At 41.4% G+C, this 19,169-nt stretch overlaps 1 protein-coding gene across 3 annotated transcripts in view; it reads right to left on the bottom strand.

Annotated features, from left to right (window-relative positions):
• MAD1L1 (mitotic arrest deficient 1 like 1) overlaps window positions 1-19,169 on the bottom strand; it is a 349,791-nt gene that overhangs the window by 295,586 nt on the left and 35,036 nt on the right. For all 3 annotated transcript variants that reach the window (XM_077186910.1, XM_077186911.1, XM_077186912.1), the window contains one exon: window positions 18,600-18,686. In XM_077186910.1, the coding sequence (XP_077043025.1) occupies window positions 18,600-18,686 (87 nt within the window). The remainder of the gene's footprint in view (window positions 1-18,599; window positions 18,687-19,169) is intronic.

Here is a 19,169-nt window from a genome sequence, read left to right as displayed (position 1 = left end):
AGCTGGTTTCCAAATACCTGCTGCAATTTGTTATCCAGGGCTGCTTCTTGCCCCTGGCAGTCTCCCTTCTGTAATTCAGTGACATTCTAAGGATCCAACAATGCCCTGTTCAGTGGTAGCACAGAACTTATTTTAAGATGTTCAACTGGTTTCCTGGTACCAATGAAAGTGTTGCTTCAGCCTTTCAAACTACTGCTACATATCAGCAGATTTTTTTCAACCACTGAACATAAGAACATTTAAAATCTTTTCTCTTCATTTGGATGTACAGCCAGAATATCCTTCCAGTTGGCTCCTTACTAACAACTGGTTTAAAATTCTAAGAATACACACTCCATTTATTAAGTGGCTTAAATGATCTACAGCCTTTTGAGGCTGGGTGAACTATTATTGCTCAGTCAGAACTTGTTCTGCCTTCCATTTCCAATCACCTTCAAGCTTAAATTTCACTCAACACTCTCATTTCCAGTTTTAATATGGCCAAATCAAGGGAGCATATGGATGTAGTAGTATTAATAAAAATGGAGACACTCTCCTCTAATGGTGTGATCAACTAATCAAAGCAAAACTCGTAAAGCCAGCATAATGAAACATTAGAACAGCATTATAGAAGACAACAACCCATCTTTCAGCATTTGACAGCACTGAGGAAAACTAACTACTAATAACACATCACACCAAAAAAAGTAAACAGGTTTTCATGTTGAAAAAGAGTTTATGGCTCCTGGTCAGTGTCTTTCTCCTGTCAACACATTGAGTGGTTTGTTAGCTATTAACTCTCCTGTGTGTTCACCCTTAATGTTGTATTTCTTATCTTACAAACCCTATTGACATAAAATCTCTCTCCACTTTGTACTGAGTCTGTCTTCCACTTCTGCCCTATTAACTCATGTCAATACAGCAAAGGGAGCAAAAGAAAGCAGCAAAGTCAATACCCATCCATCACATTTTTGTGCAGCTGCTGCAGTGAAGAGGAACACAGGACAAAGGAAGTGGCTGCACAGGTCAGAAATTCATCTGCCCAATTAATATGGAGCACCCTGAATATTCAGAGCAAAGATCACATGCTGAAGCAGAAGCTGCTCTATCTCCACTGTGCTTTTGCAAATAAAAGTCTCTCACAAGACATGCTGTCCTTGTTTTAGGGAAATCACAAGCTGTGGTGGGATTTGCTATAGTCCCACTTCTTTCCTATGCTTTTTCTGCCCTTTTTGCAATTGCATTTCTCCTACTAAATCACAAGGTACCTCTGGGAATAAAGGAAGGCATCATCAGTGAACACTTAACTGGACAGGATGATCTCTTTTCTCTGCCAATCCCTGCACCAGTAGGAACACTAGAGAACTGAATTCAGAACAAAGAAGAAAGCATTTATCAGACAGAATAGCAGAGATTAAAGCATTTCTCCCTCTGATTGAATGACCACAGTATCACATTCCCTCTGCTCCTGCTGCTGCAGAGGAAGTGACTGAGCTCTGGCACAGGGGCCTTGCTGAGTGAGGAAGGGGGCAAATCCTCTCACCAGAATTTTAATTTCTTGCTCCTGGAAGCAGGAAATCATTACCCAATGCAGCAGAGAAATGAATGCTGCATCACGTCCAATGGTGTCCCTGCTGGCAATCTCTATGTGAGTTTCTTTCAAAGAGCCTGGATCAGGTATTGCAGACCTTTAAGTTACATGGGAGCCATGAAGGGCTGAAAGAACTGAGACAAAAAGAAAGAAATGAAAAATAGAAAAAAATGAAATTGTGAACACAATTTAAAGACAGATGGAAAGAGCCCAAGTGAAATCTGTGATTTCCACTGTGGAGCAGTAAAACACATTAACTCATCTTGCCAAAATACTTGGTACAAAAGATATTATTTTTTTAGTACCTTTTACACACTCCTGGGCTGCACTCAATTGAGGTCTCTCAATTTCCAAGCCTCATTTCTCCTTTCCAGTAGCCAATGTTGGGGGTCCCAGGAAGAGAAAAAGGTAAGATTCCAAATGCTGGATTGATTCCCATATGAAGAGCCTTGTGTCTCTATTGCATAGAAGTAGTGATATTAGAAAAGAAAGGTCTTATAAAATATGGTTTAGCCCCTGCTACTCAAGCTAAGTTAGCAGTAGCTTGTAGCTTCCCATGCAAAACAACCTTGGGAATGAAGAGTCAGTTAACACAACCATCTATTCTGGTAAGAAAAGTTAGTCTGCACCTGCATAAACAATAGATCTGTCCCTTGAGAATCCACAGAGGGAAAATGTAAACACCTGAATCCTAGCACATACACACAAAACAGCCTTTAATCAGTGAATGGGGTAGCAAGAATACCACCAGCCAATCAGAGTTACACACAAGGTCTGGGAAAACTGTGTAAAAGAAGTGATGTAAATAAAGAATGGGCTTTTCCTAGATAAAAAACTGAGTCCCAGCTAATTACTGTTGCAGCATGCCTCCTCTCCAATTCATGCTGCTCTGTGCTGAGCAGAGCCCACCTTGCACAGGGATAGGCCAGAGGCACAGCTTTCTAATTTTCTTTTTGATTTTGTTTTTTCCTGCTGCAGAAATCAAGAAGTGTTGCCATCTTACTGCAGGGGTTCCATTCTGTTGTCTCCTTATCACAATAGGTCCATACCTTCTTGGTGTTTCTCATGGGCAGCTCTTCAGAGCACTGACTCTTTCTTCTTCCCAAAGCAGCCACTGACTCCAGTTCCCCTCTCCACCACCCACCCCACTCTTTTATAGCATCTTCTTCTCATTGCTTACAGCTGGGGCCTGGTAAAGTCAGGCCTGTTCCTAATCTTTGATAATTGGCCCAGCTGCAACTCCTTAGGAGTAAGATTACTTTCTACACTATCTTTATTTTCTTATATGCTATCCCCCTACAAAGAAGCAGCAGGAAAGTAATGCAGATTTAAAAAAAAAAAATTAAAAGTTAGCTATTCAGATATTTGTTTGGATGCAGACAAACTGAATGAGTGATGGGATACCTGTTTTGAACACTCCAAAATAAATCTGTGCTGGCTCCCAGAATGATTAAATGGATGCTATAAAGGAATTATTAAAATAAATGTATTTAATGTGGTTCTGTGTCCAAGTTCTCTGACCATCAGATCATTTGCACAAACAAAAAGCAGACTGATTTATCACAGCCATGACTGCCAGCCTGAAAAGTGGCTCAAGTTTACATTGAGGTTTCAGGTTAGTGTGCAGAGGACTCCAATGTGCCTCAGATGGACACTGTGTTCCAACCCATTCTGCTTTTGTGACATCTTACACAAACAGGCCTAATAATTCTGATAGATTAAGGGGATTTCTGTTTGGTTCTTTTAAATGGAAGCAGCAAAACAAATTGTCCCTGTTGTTATATGGTATAAAGGATCCCAGCAAGTGTGCCCAGCCCCTGGCTCCTCGGTGGCCCCCAGGCTGTGCTGCATGTGAAGGTTGGTGTAAAGCAGCTGCTGAGATACAAGTTCAGGATGTGGGAACTGAAGCTGTCACTTGGAGAAACCATCATAAACATTTTACAGGAACATTTACCAACTGTTAAGCCATGATGAAATCAGAACAGACAAAACCACAGGCATCAGTTCTCAAAGAGTTTTAATGTCAAAAGGTACTAAATGAAGCTGTGACCCATGTGGAGATCAGACACCAGCCCTGCCACTCTCTGAAGGAAGTTTCAAAGCCAAATGCTCAACAGTTAAGAAATGTCAAACACATCCATGGAACCATCCCTCAGTCACTCCCTACCTTCCCATGCTATTTTAGCTTTTAATGCAGCAGGAGTAATTAACCTCCTGCAAGCAGATGTATGAAATCATAAAGACTTATGGCTTGCAGGTAGAATAATTGCAATTAACAGATAAACTAGAGCTGCTCCTCAGCAGTCAGCTAGGAAGTTTCCCAGCTACACCATATTGTACCCACTTATATTAAATATATATATATATATATATGTACAGGTATACAGTGTACAGAACTTGCTGAACCTTTTTATGAAAAAGAAAGAAACAGCCTCCCTCCTCTCTTCACACTTGAATCAATGCCTCAAAGCATAAACCAGCTCCTCAGATGAAAGGAAAAGGAGGAAATTTGTAACAATGAAATTCATTCTCAGCTGTGACAGGTTGGGGCTTTTCATTTCTGCACTGGCTTCACAAAGCAGAAGATCCTGGAGTTGCAGTTTGAGCCTCTCAGTGACTTGCAAGCATCCTCCCTGAGCTAAATGCATCACTGCAGTGGACACTACCACTCATTTCTTAATTTTTATGACCTACTATATTAAAACCAGTTTAAATGTAATAAAGTCTGCAACATTTACAGCTACAAAATATGGGAGGGCCATAAAATTAGCCAAGCATAAAAGTAAGGGAGTCTTAAGCATCCTCTGCTCACTTTCCAGTGACAATATACACAGAATTGGCATGGACTAAAAAATCAAAAGGAATTTGAATTCAAATTAGAATTCTAACAACCTTTCTCCTGCCTGCTAGGGGCTCAAGGGATATTAACACACACAGACTCACTCTTCTGCATTGTTTCCTCAGGTTTTCATTCTCACTTTCTAAAATTTGTTTATCAAAGTGGTGATCTGAAATATTGATGATTTACTCTCCTACATGGCTCTGCTCAGCTGCAGCTGGTTTGGCAGTAATGACACACTTTTTCCCTTCACACTCCACCCCTTTTCTGCAGAAGCTGGAGTCTAAAAATGTAGTTTTTAGAATCACAGAATATCCTGAGTTGGAAACAACTGACAAGGATCATTGAGTCCAACTCCTGGCACTGCACAGACACCAATCCCACCCTGTGCATCCTTGAGAGTGTTGTCCAAACATTCCTGGAGCTCTGGCAGCCTTGGGGCTGTGACCATGCCCTGGGGAGCCTGTTCAGTGCCTGACCAACACCTGGGCAAAGAACCTTTTCCTGATATCCAACCTAAACCTCCCCTGACACAGCTCCAGCCACTCCCTGGGTCCTGTCCCTGTGCTGCCCCTCAGGAGGAGCTGCAGCCCCAATGAGTCTTCCCTCAGTCTCCTCTTCTCCAGCTGAATAAATCAAGAGATCTCAGCCACTCCTTGCATGGCTTCTCCTCCAGACCTTTCACAGGTTGCTCTCTAATTTTTTCCTCACTACATACCTTTAAAATGTGTAAGGCAAACCAGCAAATCCACAGCAAAGCAAAATTCTGAGTGTCATAACAAATCCCTGTTGCAGTGCCAAAACACAGCTGTTCTCACAACTCTTCCTGTCTCTGTCATTCCAACAGTGCAAGCATGGACTGTGCAGGGGACTTGGGCAGCATCTCTGCATAGTGGTCTATTCCAGGACCATGCAATCTTGCCAGCTTCTTCTCTTCCCAAGGAGGGTTCCCACTGTTTTCTTAATAGGATGCTGTTTGATCAATGGGATACAAAGCTGATTGAAGCAAAACAAAATTTACCTACTTTCTCTCATGTTTATATTTGATAGAATTCAAAAAACTCTGTTTGGGACATAGGCAAAAGCTTTAGGATTTGCAAGTGACATGAATTGCTCTTTGAGAAAGCCCTGCACAAGCAGTGACAAAGACATGCTCTGGTAAATTCTGTCACAAGGTTTGTTAACTCCCACCAGCCAGAGGACAGATTGTGCTGACTTGCTTAACATTACACACAAGTCCTGGGTCAAAATCAGAGCCCAGAACAAAATTGCTTCCAAAGGTCCACTGAGTTTTGAATGTTTCTGCAGTCCTGTCTTACAGAGGTCTCTCAATTTCCATCCAGCCTCTCCCTCATCCTCTTTACCTGAAGCAGCTCTAACACATTAAAAAGCACCACATCATTGACCACAAGCAGTAACACTTGTGCACACCTGGGGAGAACATAAATAACATTTACTGTACTTCAGAGAGGCTCCAGCCTAGGTCAGGTGTAAAAACACAGCAGACACACATTGCTTACACCATCAGCCTCCTTCTAAGAAAAGCATTTTTACAAGCCCTGGTTCATCTCTGCTGCAGGACATCTGTTGGTCCCAAATTTTCTGCACTTCAGGTGACCTCCACATAAACCTCTCCTGACACAGTGATGAGTGCTCAGGGGCATAAATCCCAGTAAGGGAATATGTACATGGTTCTGTATTGGGAACAATCAGCCAAGTCTCATGGATTTTATATGTCCAGTGCTCCCATGTATCAAGACTGTGCTTCAATATCGTGCAGCAGAGTCAAGGTTTACTTCTCTGAAGTAAGGTAACTAGAGAAGGAACTTATTCTATAAAAGTGCTGTGAAAAAACATGAATTAAAAAGTACCTTAACTGATCAAACATGGTACCATCTACACTGAGTTCTTGGCTTGATTCACTGCTTTAAGGACAAGAGGAACTTCTTCAAAGTCTGTACACATTAACAAAAGATGCCTCTCACTTTATTTTTAAAACATCAGAACCAATGAAGTCAGAGGCTGTCTGACCAGGACTGCTGGGTTTGCAAGGAGAAGAACACAGGAACTTCTGTCAGCCTCAATGACAGCTACATTATCCATGGGAGCTGCAACAAATCTGCTCTGTCTTGCTCAGTTCTCATTCAGGAATTAGACAACTGTCTCCAGAGGATGGGAAAGGAAAAACCCCTAAAACTTCATCCACTCTCACTCTCCTGTGTTCAGTTCAAGACAGACCTTCAGCATTCATTCAGAGAAGATGTGACGTATTTATTTCAACACAACATTAAAAAAATCCAAACTAAAAGCTTGCAAAAACTGAGGAACTTCTCTCTTATATGTGGCTCATATGTTTGAAACAAGGCCCACAGTTCATCATTCATAAGTTTGCCACTGAGCCAAAAATTTCACAAGGGAGTCAGAATGAATTTCTGGCTCCTCTGCCTTTAAGTATTAATGAATACTTCTGCAAGTTCAAGAATGGCCCCCATCCTTGTTCATACACTGAGCCCTCACCTTCCAGCAGCAGCTTGGAGAGATGACTGACACAGCCTGGGTGCTCATCTTCCCCACCAGGAAAAGCTCTCCCTGCAGTTCAGAACAAGCCTCTTACAAAGTCCTTCTGAGAAAGGGCACATTCTGCAGAGAGCAGACCTGCATTCTGCTTTGAGGAGATGACTGGAATGCATTTTCCCTCTGCATAAAGACATTTCCTTGGAGGCATCAGCAATCCATGTAAATAAAAGGTTTCCAAAAGGTCACTGGCAATATAAAATGTAATTAGCTTAAAAACAACAAGCATTTTTAGGCACTAATCTGCCCCAGGTTATCTTACTATTACTTGGGGTTTTATAATCACAGTTATTATCAGCACTTTTTCCCCCCTTTTGGAAGTAATCAGGAAAGAAAAAACCTGACAAATACACTGTTAAAAGACATCTTGTCACTCTCAAATAGGAGAGCTAGAGACTTACCACCCATGGCTGTGCACAAACTGCACATCATGATTCAAGGTAACACAGCAGCAGGTGCACTTGTATTAACAGGACACAATTAAAAATAAATAAACAAGTTAATTACGCTGCTGTTAAGTCCAAAATTGACAACAGATTTTGCCATGAGCACCAACATCCCACTTGGTATCTGCAGCTGGCCTTCCCAGAGCCAGCAGAGCCCACAGCATTCACAGCAGGGCTCAGGGAACAGTGACTGATCCTAGAAAGTGTTTGGACAAACAAAGCAAAACTCATTCTGCAGTCACTGTATTGGCAGTTCAGACTTGCTGCTGCACCCGACTGCCCACAGGAGATAAGTCAAACAATATAGCAAAATTATTTTATTGACAGTTCAGAAAACAGTATTTTTGGCTAATATAAAATTGAAGTCTGAGTCCCTTAACTGCAAGGCTGACACCCCAGTGCTGAGTCAGTGAAGCACAGAATTTACTGGGATGTGGCTCCAATAAAAACATGACACACACTATTTGCTTTCCATAAGAAGAAAGTGCATTTTGTTGATGGTTTGTCTTCTCCAAGTACCCAAGCCCTGCTGTCAGAACAAACTGGACACTCACTTTCTCATGGGTGCTAACAGCTCTACCATCTCCTCTGCTTCCTGTCCCAATCACCTTCTCTCTCAAATTGTCCAATTGATGAATCAAGTTAAACTCAGAGCAATTGTTCTCAACCTGCATTTAGCTGCAAGGCTTTTCCCTCTCCATCAGATGGGAGTGTTGGCTGTGTGCCCACACGTGTGTCTGTCTGCTAATCCTATCACTGGGGCTAATAAAAGGTATCAGTGCTTCTCACAAACCTGGCTCTGCTGAGTCTTCTCTGAATCATCAAAATGCACTCTGACTCCAACAAGCTCCAGTTCTCACACCAGAGCAAGATTTGTAGAATGAAAAGCAAGGTTTAAGACCCAGATGAGCAAGGTCAAGTCAGTAAATTGGGAGTGTGACACAGGCAGACAAGCTGTGCTGCAATTCTGTCCCTGGTGGCACAGGATTCAACAGGAGGGGATGGGAGCAGCCCTGCTCCACACTCCCAGCTGCCACAGAAAGAGATACAAAGTGATTGCAGTCCTGCTCTTTAAGTAGATAAAGATGCATCAACATAAATGATGCTTTTGGTTTTAAAAGGTCAATTAATATATTGTCTCGTTAATTTTTACCTCTAATGCAAGATGCACAAAGAGGGACTTTTTCATTAGGATAATCCATGGAAAATGTGCTGTTTAGTCAGTAGAGTCCCATTAAAAAAAAATAAAACCTCACAGCTTTTTTTAAAGCATACACTCTATGTTATTAGTTGTAGATGCTTTGGACTCTATGTACTGCAACTGCCATAGGCTAGATCTGATAATCTCTTATTTGTACAGTCAGAAAGGGACACATTTTGGTTTATTTCCATAAATATTTCAAAAGCTTTCTCTGGCTGAGAAACAGAGCGCCTCTTCAGTAGTTATTCCAGTCATAAGAATTTGATTGTTGTTGCTTGAATAAAAGGAAAGCTTGGGGGATTTGTTGTGGGGGTTTTGATGAGATATTTTTTGTGTGTGTTTTTTGTTACTGATTTCCATCTCTTAACAGTGAGAACATATTTTAAAAGTTATTAATATGGACATTGTTTTAAATATTGAAAATATGCAAAAACAGCCCATACATAAAATATGACAAGGAAATTACATTTGGCTGGAACACTGTTCTAAACTCCAACAGATCACCATGCCCCAGTTTGCTTTCTGACCACTCATCCAGCCCCAACAGGCCCTCTGAATGTCACATCCCACCAGAGGTTAAGGGAAAAATAAAACAAAAACAAGCCACCAGCAACAAAATAGCTGTACCAGTAGGATGCATCCCCTCTGAACCCATCTCTAACTCTATCTCCTTCCTAAGGAGGGACATATTTCTGCAACAGAATGACTGCACTGAGAAATTATCAACATTTCTTCTGAACAAGGGCATGGCTGAGCCACTGCTGCCTGAAAACACAGCAAATACTGTTTCAAAGAGAGGCAGAGAGAGGAACTGACTATAAACACATTTCCCTTCTGTGATGGCCATGCAAGAACTAAGCAATTGGTCTGACTTTGGGAATTTAAATATTAACAAAAATTAAAAATCCAATACATTTCCTTCAACAACAAATCTTGTGGACAAGGCTGGAGAAAGGAGGAAGTGCCAGAAAGGCACGAAGACATCCAAGATCTTTCCAATATCTAACCTAAGACTTTATCAGCACCATTTTCTAAGAAGGCCTTGCCTTTACTCCTCCAAAACAACTTCTCCTTCCTTAACCAGATGCATCCAATGTATCTGATGCTTCACCAAAAGCTGCAGCTGGGCCAGGAAGATGCCCCCAGGGTTGGAGCACCTCTCCTACAAGGACAGGCTCAGAGAGCTGGGGGTGTTCAGCCTGGAGAAGAAGAGGCTCTGGGGAGACCTTATGGTGCCCTCAGGTGCATGAAAAGGAGGGAGAAGGACATTCCTACCTTTTATATGGGTAGAAATAGTGATAGGACCTGGGGCAATAGTTTTAAACTGGCAGAGGGCAGGTTTAGATCAAATGTTAGGAAGAAATTCTTTACTCAGAGGGTGGTAAAACACTGGGACAGAGAAGCAGTGGATGTCTCATCCCTGGAGGTATTCAAGGCCAGGCTGGATGGGACCCTGAGCAACCTGGTCTAGTGATTGGCATCCCTGCCCATGGCAGTGGGTTGGAAATGTGATTTTTAAGGTCCCTTCCAACCCAAACCATTCTGTGATTCTGTGATTCAAGCTCTCCACAGGAAGAATTTCTGAAACAGGCATATTCACATCAAGATGTTCTACAGCTTCTTCTCTTTCCTTTCACTTGTAACATTTTTTAGCTAATTGGCTCCAGAATTTATAATGCTGGTGACAGCAGCCTGGCTGTGCAAGGCAGAGGAGGTGGAGGAGGAGGGGAGGGGAGGCAGAGCAGCTGCCAAGGCTGCCGGCACCATCTCCTGTTCTCAGGCAGTTACTGCAAAGCCCAGCCCCAGCCTGGGATGCTGATGCTCAGCCAGGCAGCTCAGGGTATCTTATGCTTAGAAATATCACAAGACAACTTAGGAGGTTTTATGCAGACTCCAGAAAAAGCAGGAATCCAAATATGAAGTGCAGCTAAAACCACCGAATTTTGAAAAGGAGCAAATTAAGCAGCCAAGGAGGGGGGGGGAAATGCAATTACAGCAGAAAAAACTGAGTTTCACCATTAGCATTGCACAATAAGAAGGTTTGTCAGGCACCGGTTTAGCCTCCACATGTTCACATCCGTCAGCATTTCCATGATAAATCCTAATTTTCGCCATTGTTGATCACATTGAACTAAAACTTGGTATGCAAGTTTTTAGCACAGATGCTCAAATAAATTATGCACATTAGTCATTTAACTTTCAGAGCAGCAAGAGAAAGCTGCTTTTTGGGAGGGGGGTTGACTGCAATTTATGACAAGTTGTTTTTTTTTTTTTTTTTGCCTTACACAGCTAAAAAAGACAAGCAGCTCACTTCTTGAATAAACTTTCCAAGCAGTATGTCTTTTGTATAGATGATAAAACTTTGACAGTAGGAGAATATTTATGAGTAATTAAAAATGCCTTCCCACCACCAGCAGTGATATACCTTCAGTATTTTGCTCTATACATTCACAGGTGCATGCAAGCAGCCACAAAGAATATTAAACACATAATGAAAATACCAATAACAGCAGCCTGAAGGCAGCAGGCAGCAGAGAGGATGTGATCCAGATGAGAAATTGTTCAAGAAGCAGTTAGTTATGGAGCTAAACAAAGTGTACATGCAGATATGATCAACTGATTGAGACATCCCAGGCCAGACAATCTATTTTTCAGACATAACCATATTCTGTGCAGTATTTGAACTGAAACCACTTTACAGCAGGTTAAAAAATCCTACAGAATTCACATTTACCTTGGTAAAATGTCTCAGTGTATTCTGGCTGTCCTCATCAATCTGCTCAAAATAAACAATATCAACAGTACCATAAAGTACTTTAGAAAAATCCATAGTCTGTTTCAAAACTCCTGTTATTACAGCAACTACAGTAGGTGTTCAAATAAATGAGTACAAAAAGACAGAAAATTCATTCTGCATTCTGCCACCAATCTCCCTCTGGCTTCCCATGACTGCTCAGGAAAGCTGTCCTGCAGTTCTAGCATTACAAATTAAGAGACAAAACTGTTAAACACAGCCTTGCTTGACTGTTGATGCCTTCTCATGAAACAGTTCAGGAGCCACAGCCACCACAGCCATTTTAGGATACTGTATGGGAAGAAACAGATGTGCATTTGGGGGAAAATGGAACAAAAAGTTCTTAACAGCTATGGGCAGATAGGAATTAATGTTTATTTGCCTTAAAAACAGCAGTGTGCAGAGCAGGCAGGATGCAATGTTTGCTTTCATTCATGAGGTGACAAACTCGTGTCACTGGATAAAGTGACTCAGCACCCAGGAAAGCACTCCAGAAACTGAGTCCAGACTTCCTGGGCTCCAATCATCTTCCTCATCTATGGAACTCCCCTGGTGGCTTCAACACCAAAGATATTACCAAACTGCCAGGCCCCACTCTTTCCAACTCCCATCACATTTTCCAAGGCATACTGCCATGATGCAGAGGAAATAAAAGACAAATCCTAAGAACTGGAAATCTTAAAGCACTACAATTCCCAGAGCTCTATACCAAGCTTGGCAGCAGGCTGAATATATGGTTTTACATAATACTACTGGTTTCAAAGTAGAATATTTCTACTGTACTGCTGCCTACTGCACAGCTGAGATTACAATTCCTCCCTTTGTGTTCATATCACAAATATAACATGGATGTGGGGCACTCTGCCCATCAGCCTCCTGTAAATCATTAATTTGATCATAGCATCCCCCTGCTAAGAAGGAAAGAATAAGAATAATGATAATAGATAATAAGTTTTGACTTCTAATTACTTCAATATCTAAATATTCATGCTGGATTCTGAGAACTCTGGACTAGTATTAAGATACATCTATTTCATCTAGAATTTTTAGGAATTTTATTCTCACAGAAGTGGAAGATTTATAGGGTAGATGTGAGTCATGCACAGGAGAAAAGCAAGGCAGATTTCTCCTTCCCTAAGTTCTACAGTGCAGTTCCAACCACGGTGTCTGCTGTACCACACACTACCAAGAACAGCCTGTGCTTCCTACCAAATTAGCTGGTTATTTTTACACATTTTTCTGATCAATAATGCCTACTGCTACCAAGGGAATGCTGAATCAGCATCTCCAGGTGAAATGAAAGCTAACATTCATTCCAGTAATAAAGAGATGCACAGACATCAGGGATGTTGGTGGGAATACTCAGGGTCAATCACGACCCTGGAACAAGAAGGACTATTAAGAACAGAGTTAAATACTTGCTACAATTATTTTTTTTCATCATTAGAAGTGATCAGAGCACTGAACAGAGTGCTCTCACAGATTATTCTTGAATGTTCTCCCAGGAGCACAGTCAAATAAAAGGTAAGAAACCAAGCACTAATATTTGTACTGGTTTTGCACTCTACAGCCTCCACAGAGCTTTAGGGTATCATTATAGCTTTGTCTATCCCCTCTAGGCTGCTTTTTTTGGCTTTTTCTACATATTTTCTTTTTAAATACAGACAGAATGTTCCATGAGCTCCAGAACCAAAGTTGCCTGGTTTCCTGTGGATTTCTCTCTCTAAAGGTGACTCCTGACTCAAGCAGACTTCTTTTCCTCATACCAAAATGAGAGGAAACATGAAAAGCAGGAAAACCATGCCAGCAACATTACCATGGTACTCTCAAATGCCATGAGCTTTTGGCAAGCATGGAATAGCAAAAATGATGGATTGTGGTGCTGCCAGGGTGTGAGGCCAGAGCTCCCTCAGTGCTGCCTGGTCTCCAAAGGAGCCTTTCTGACAACAGGACATTCCCAAGGGTCTGTTTGCCTGCAGGGCTCTGGTCCCTGACATGAGCTCAGGGCATGGCCTCAGGATGGAGATCTCCTGCAGATGGAGATCTGACTGCCTTAAACTTGCTGCAATTCGTGATTTTTGAGACCTCCACCATCTGCCAAGCTTGACAGAACACAACTTGCAAGTTCAAAAGTGTAGGGTAGGCACAGACAAATCTCATCTACATACACACACAAAGCACAGTAATAAGCTTCACTTCCTCAGGAAATCAGACTAAAAATGGCACAATCATGAAAAGCAAAGGTCTGGGCAAAATCCCATGTTTTTCAAATTGGAAGCTTAAGTCAATGTCTTGGCTAAATTATTTTTTGCTTTCGTATTTTCTGCTAACTATATGATAGAAAAAAAAAATAGAAAAGCTTTGTATCTACCTAATTAGAGTCATGAATAACCAGATGTTGCTCTAGAAGCTTGCTATATGAATATGTAGATTGGTCACTTAATGAGACCCTATTGAGTACCTTCTGGTATAGAAGTGCAGGAAAGATCCATTTTGCAGGAAAGGAAAAGCAGCATCCACAGTCATTTCTTCATCATCTCACTCTGGAAAATGAATGCAGAACCTGCCAGCAGTTAATATTGCCCTGAAGCACCGTGAATAAACATTTGTCTGATATTAGGTACACAGACACCTCCATGTATAAATCAAGGTGCAATGTGCCATATAAATGAACAAAGGAAGAAAAAAAATCCCTACCTAATCCTATATTAGACATTAAGTGCTTCTTTTGATCAAAAAATAACTCATAAAGCCTATTAAAAAGCTAGCACTTCTCTCTCTGTCAGATAAAAGACACTTCACTGTAATTAAACTTCTGTCCAACTTTCCAGAAGATTAGGGGAAGAAGTCTGACAGGCTCTATTTGTTTTTGTGACTGACATTCATTGGGACATCCAAGGAAAAGAGAGGTTGGGCAATAGATTTACAACACTTCTGATCTAACAGCACTTATGAAGATGGACAGTTCTGGGCTTATCATCACTCATTCTTTTTTTTTGTTCAAAAAAAATCCCTGCTGCCCAAGTCTAAAGCATTTTCTGTTCAGTTTGCAATCTACATTCCCTGGTCTTCAATGGTTTGGGGTTTTATTTCATTTTAAACAACAACACACACAGTAGATTGTTTGGGTAAATCAGTTTTACATGATTTATATGAATAAAGGTGGTAAACAACCAGGTCTCTTAACAGAACTCCATGAGCACTTGCAGTAGGAAAATTCTTTTCCAAACACATTCTCTGTGTCCCTTTTCCCATATGAAACAATATGTCAAAACACATGGCTGGGTTTCTGACACAAGGTGATGGGAATAAGCCATCAGCTCCAGGATCTCAACACCAGAACCAAGGATTTACTGCTCTTCCATTTTCCCTTCTGTCCTTCATCCTGCCCAGAACCAACTTCACCTATGTATTTCCTTGTATTTGACCTTCCACAAGGCATCTCAAGGTCCAAAATCAATCCTGCACTTAGACCACAAGAGCAAAAGTAGAAATGATGACGTTGGGAGGAGCCACAAGTAACCATTTTCACAGCCTGTCCTTCCAAATGCAGCAAAGCTCAAGCCATAAAGCAGCATCATTCCTTCACGTGAGCCATCTCATAGACAACATTTCCAATTCCAGAATACTTTGCCAGGATTGTTTGAGGAAATCTCTTCAGAGAGACCAAATATGTAGATAGGAAGCAGGCACAATAAATATGCAGCTTTTCTCACTTTAAAAAAATATGATGTATATGAGTATAATTGCTACATCATTTCTGCATCAGAGAAAAGCTTATGAACCACTTGGCTGACTTTCCACATTCCAAACTACAACCACCAACACTTTTCAGTGTACCACACCTACAGCAGTCACAGCTGGAGGGGAAAATGGGCTTTAACTAATGGTGACTGCATGGTTAAAGTGACCCACTAATTAAACACCTCCCTTCCACCACCTTTCCCCAAATAGCAGAACAGGTACAATTCTTGCTATCAAAGTGGCCCTGAGCAATCTTCTTTTGAGCTTTTGAACCTTTGGATTGTTAGCTTTGCTCTGCAGTTAAAAAGCTCCAGGACACTTCCTGCTGCTGCAAGTGTAATTTACTCTATTTATACGACTTCTAGCAACACACTCCAGAGCAGCACTGAGAGTCCATCACGCACGATTAATGGCACTTTCTGCTACATTACTCAGCCATCCTGAAGTTGCCAAGAGAAGTGAGTTGCTGCCCATGTGTTCAGTGCTAAAGTGACCCTCCTCTTGCCCCATGCTGGCACCACAGGAAGGTTTTCTCCCCTTAGCAAAAATAGCAAGCTCCGAGGGAGTCGACACTACTCAGACGTGTAAACAATCACTGTTAAAAGAAATTGATTTCAACCTACTGCTCAGGAAATTCAGTCCTGTGGTTCTGTGTCTAAAAGTGTGCAATGTGAGTGATGGAGCAGATAGGATATGCATCACCATTTGATCACTGGGAGGCCTGGAGACATTGGCAATTGCACAGGCTACACAAAACACAGATTGCAGTGCAGATCCCCACTCAGGGAAATACCACTGCAAAAATGGGTTTATAGTGATGCTGTCTCTTTGTGGTGGGATCATCTCTATTGCCTTTTAATTACACAAACACTGGCTCTAAAAAATGCACAGTAATAAATGGAAAGCAGGTCAAGAATGCAAAAATGAGAAAAAATAAATTTTCTGTTTAGTGAAGCCATTCGGAAAAGGTGTTTATCAACCATAACTCCCCACTCTAGATCAACTACAGGACACTGGAAGCAGAAATAGCAGCTGGCAAGTGCCTACCCCAGTCACTGAACAGTGTGGGAAAGCATCACTGGCAATACAAACCAAGATGACTGCAGTGTAAAGACAGAGAGAGAATAATCAGCTGCAAACCCCCCTCACACACCTCCCAGGCACTCTCCTGCCTGTGTTTAAAGGTTGGTGATGAGCACACACACACACACACACTGCACAGAAACTCAACATCTGCCAGGTAGGGAAGGGAGCCACATAATGCTCTTTACCATGACACTCAAAAATCTCATCTACCAAACACAGTTTTGCACTGTAGCAACAGGTGAGCCAGGATTATCTGTGATTCTCTCCTTTGTTGCCATAAAAATAAATTCAGATGCCAACTTGTGATGATGTTTTCTTAAGTATCTGCCACTTCATTAATTTTAATGGAGAAAACTTAAAAGTTCTTAGGGCAGACACAAATTTTGTGGTGTTTGTACTGCACAGTGCTCTGTACACACATAACCACTGATGTTATAAATCAAACATTGCACTATCAGCACCAAAGAAAACATATTTCAACTAAGGGCAAAAGAACCTGTGGCTGAAAAAAAAAAAAAAAAACAATAGAAAGCTGAATAAGTGCTGGGCTTCATCACTAGAGGGAGGCATGATCACATATTAAATTACTCTAATACACAGACAATTCCGAACACAATTATGAAACAAATAAAAGAGAAGACCATCAGCTAAATCTGGAAAAGATTTATGGAAAAGAGAAAATTAGGTTTGCTTCCTTAACAAGGTTTTATTTCCAAAATCTCAAAACCTTCTGCTGAGAATTTTCAAATCACTTGTAATGAAAGGTTTTTAAAAATTTATCTTATTACCTTCTTTTTAAGACAGAATAAGGTATGTGACAGAAGAAAGTCAAAATGATCAGTTTCAGAACTGACACATCAGGAAAATGTTAGAATTTTAATTTGAGCAGCTTTAAAGCCCATTTAACTTGAAATCAAAAAGTAATTTTAATCATGTTTTTATTTTTAAACTAAATTGGCACAATTATATCTAGATGAACAGGCACTACCAAAAAGCTGCTTTTTCAACAGACATTTCTCCTTGGCCATTAATAAATTTAGAAAAAGAACTTCTCTGAAGGGCTGTGAAAAGCAGCCTAAAAATAAAAACCCAAATCTATAACTCAAACACTACCATCATTCTTTTATTTTATCATTTAATCACTTGTGGGTTTGAGGGCTTGCCTGGTTTATTTTTAATATACAGAATATCTTTTTTATATTGGTGAGATATTTTTTTCTCCCCTGTAAACGTCACAGATAAAACCACACAATAATTTGGCTGGCTGACTCCTGGGAATTTACACTTAGCTAACCATTTTACAAGTGACTAAACAGTTTCATTAACAGCAGCAGCACAGCCAAAACTTTTTACCACCCTGCTTGAATCCTGCCCATCATTAGGAACATGGAGCCCAAAACAGGATCATCAGCTACCTCAGGAGACACATCAGGAAATGCTGCCCTCAATAATCTAAGTGTGCCCACCCAGAGCTCAACATGGCACTGACTGCTCTGCATTCAGCATTTTTACACCAAAGGCTGAAATTCCCCACACTCCTGCTGCTCAGCAAGGCAGCCACAACCAGTGCAAACAGTCCAGGGTCTTTTTTGAAAGACAGAGGTATTGCTTTTAACAAGAATGGCTTGAACAGAGGGCTCCTGATGTGTGGAGTTAAACAGGGAAGCAAGAAGAAGTGCACTGAGGGTGAGCAGCACTGTCTGGCATGCTGTGGAACTGTGTTCAGAAAGGCTGTGGAACCAGTACAGACTGAAAGTTTAGCTCTGGCAAATTCATTTCCCCATTACACATTGACTCCCACAGGAGGGCAATGGTTTAAACACCCTCATGTTTCAAACACACATCTCACTCCATAAACAGGCTGCTCCTCTCAAAGCCTGCCAGCACTTTGCCAGCAAAACTGCAAACATCCTTTTCCTTCACCATCTCTACAACCTGGTCCTTTTAGCAGTCAAATCACAGTCCTCAGAGCTCCTACTCCCTTTCCCATACCCAGATGGATACTTGGCACTTTTTGCTTTGTGACATTTCCTTTCCAGATGAAATGGTCTGGGGAAAGCAGCTCATTTCCCCTTGCAAACATTCCTAACATAAAGCTTGATTAACTCTTCACTGCATCACCCACAGTTATTCATCTTCTTTTTTTTTTTTTCTTTCCTGCAAGGATTTCAGTAAGCAGAAAGGCCTTTATCAACATGGGAAAGAATAGAAAATGGCACAGAAGGAACATGGAACATGAAGGAAATATAAAGAGCTGGTCTCTCAGTTTGCAGCCCTTGTTTCCTATCTCTGGGCTTTAACATAGCAGGGTCTTGCTAGCAGCATCCCCTCCTGGAGTCACTCACCTGTTCATGAAGGTGGAATTCTGCTCTTTCAGGGCAAGCTCCCTCTGCTGCAGGGCCACAATTTGCCTTGAGAGATCATCAGGTGTCCTATGCAAATAAAACAAATAAAAACTTTTAATGAATCATCGGTTGCAAATCTATATTGCACACACAGCCATGGAACAGCTCTCACCAAAAGCAGCCAAAGGTGATTTCCTGGGGCCAAACCTGCTGCAGTCCCTTAGAAGAACACAGAGCTGCACCTTGTCCAGCTCACATAAAATCTAAAGCCATCACAGTATGAGCACAGTGTGAGTAGTAAGAGGGGAAGAAAAGGAGGAAATAAATCAAAATGCAGACTGTACAGTTCAACAACTCTGGCTACTGCTGAACACTCTCTGAGAGTGGAGATGTTCATGTACATCACAGGTGACTCAAAGCAGTGCTCCCACAGAGTTACCAGTGTGCTGACTTCAGAGTCCTTCACACACACCACGACTCCAGAGCCACAGGAGAAAAAACCAGGATCCCTCAGCTCTGGGTAACACTTCAGATATCACTGATAACCTTTCCTTGTCAAAGAGATCAGAG

The sequence above is a fragment of the Agelaius phoeniceus genome, chromosome 16, assembly GCF_051311805.1.
Source record: "Agelaius phoeniceus isolate bAgePho1 chromosome 16, bAgePho1.hap1, whole genome shotgun sequence".
In the NCBI taxonomy this organism is placed as follows: domain Eukaryota; kingdom Metazoa; phylum Chordata; class Aves; order Passeriformes; family Icteridae; genus Agelaius; species Agelaius phoeniceus.
This window is presented reverse-complemented; position numbering and strand designations above follow the sequence as displayed.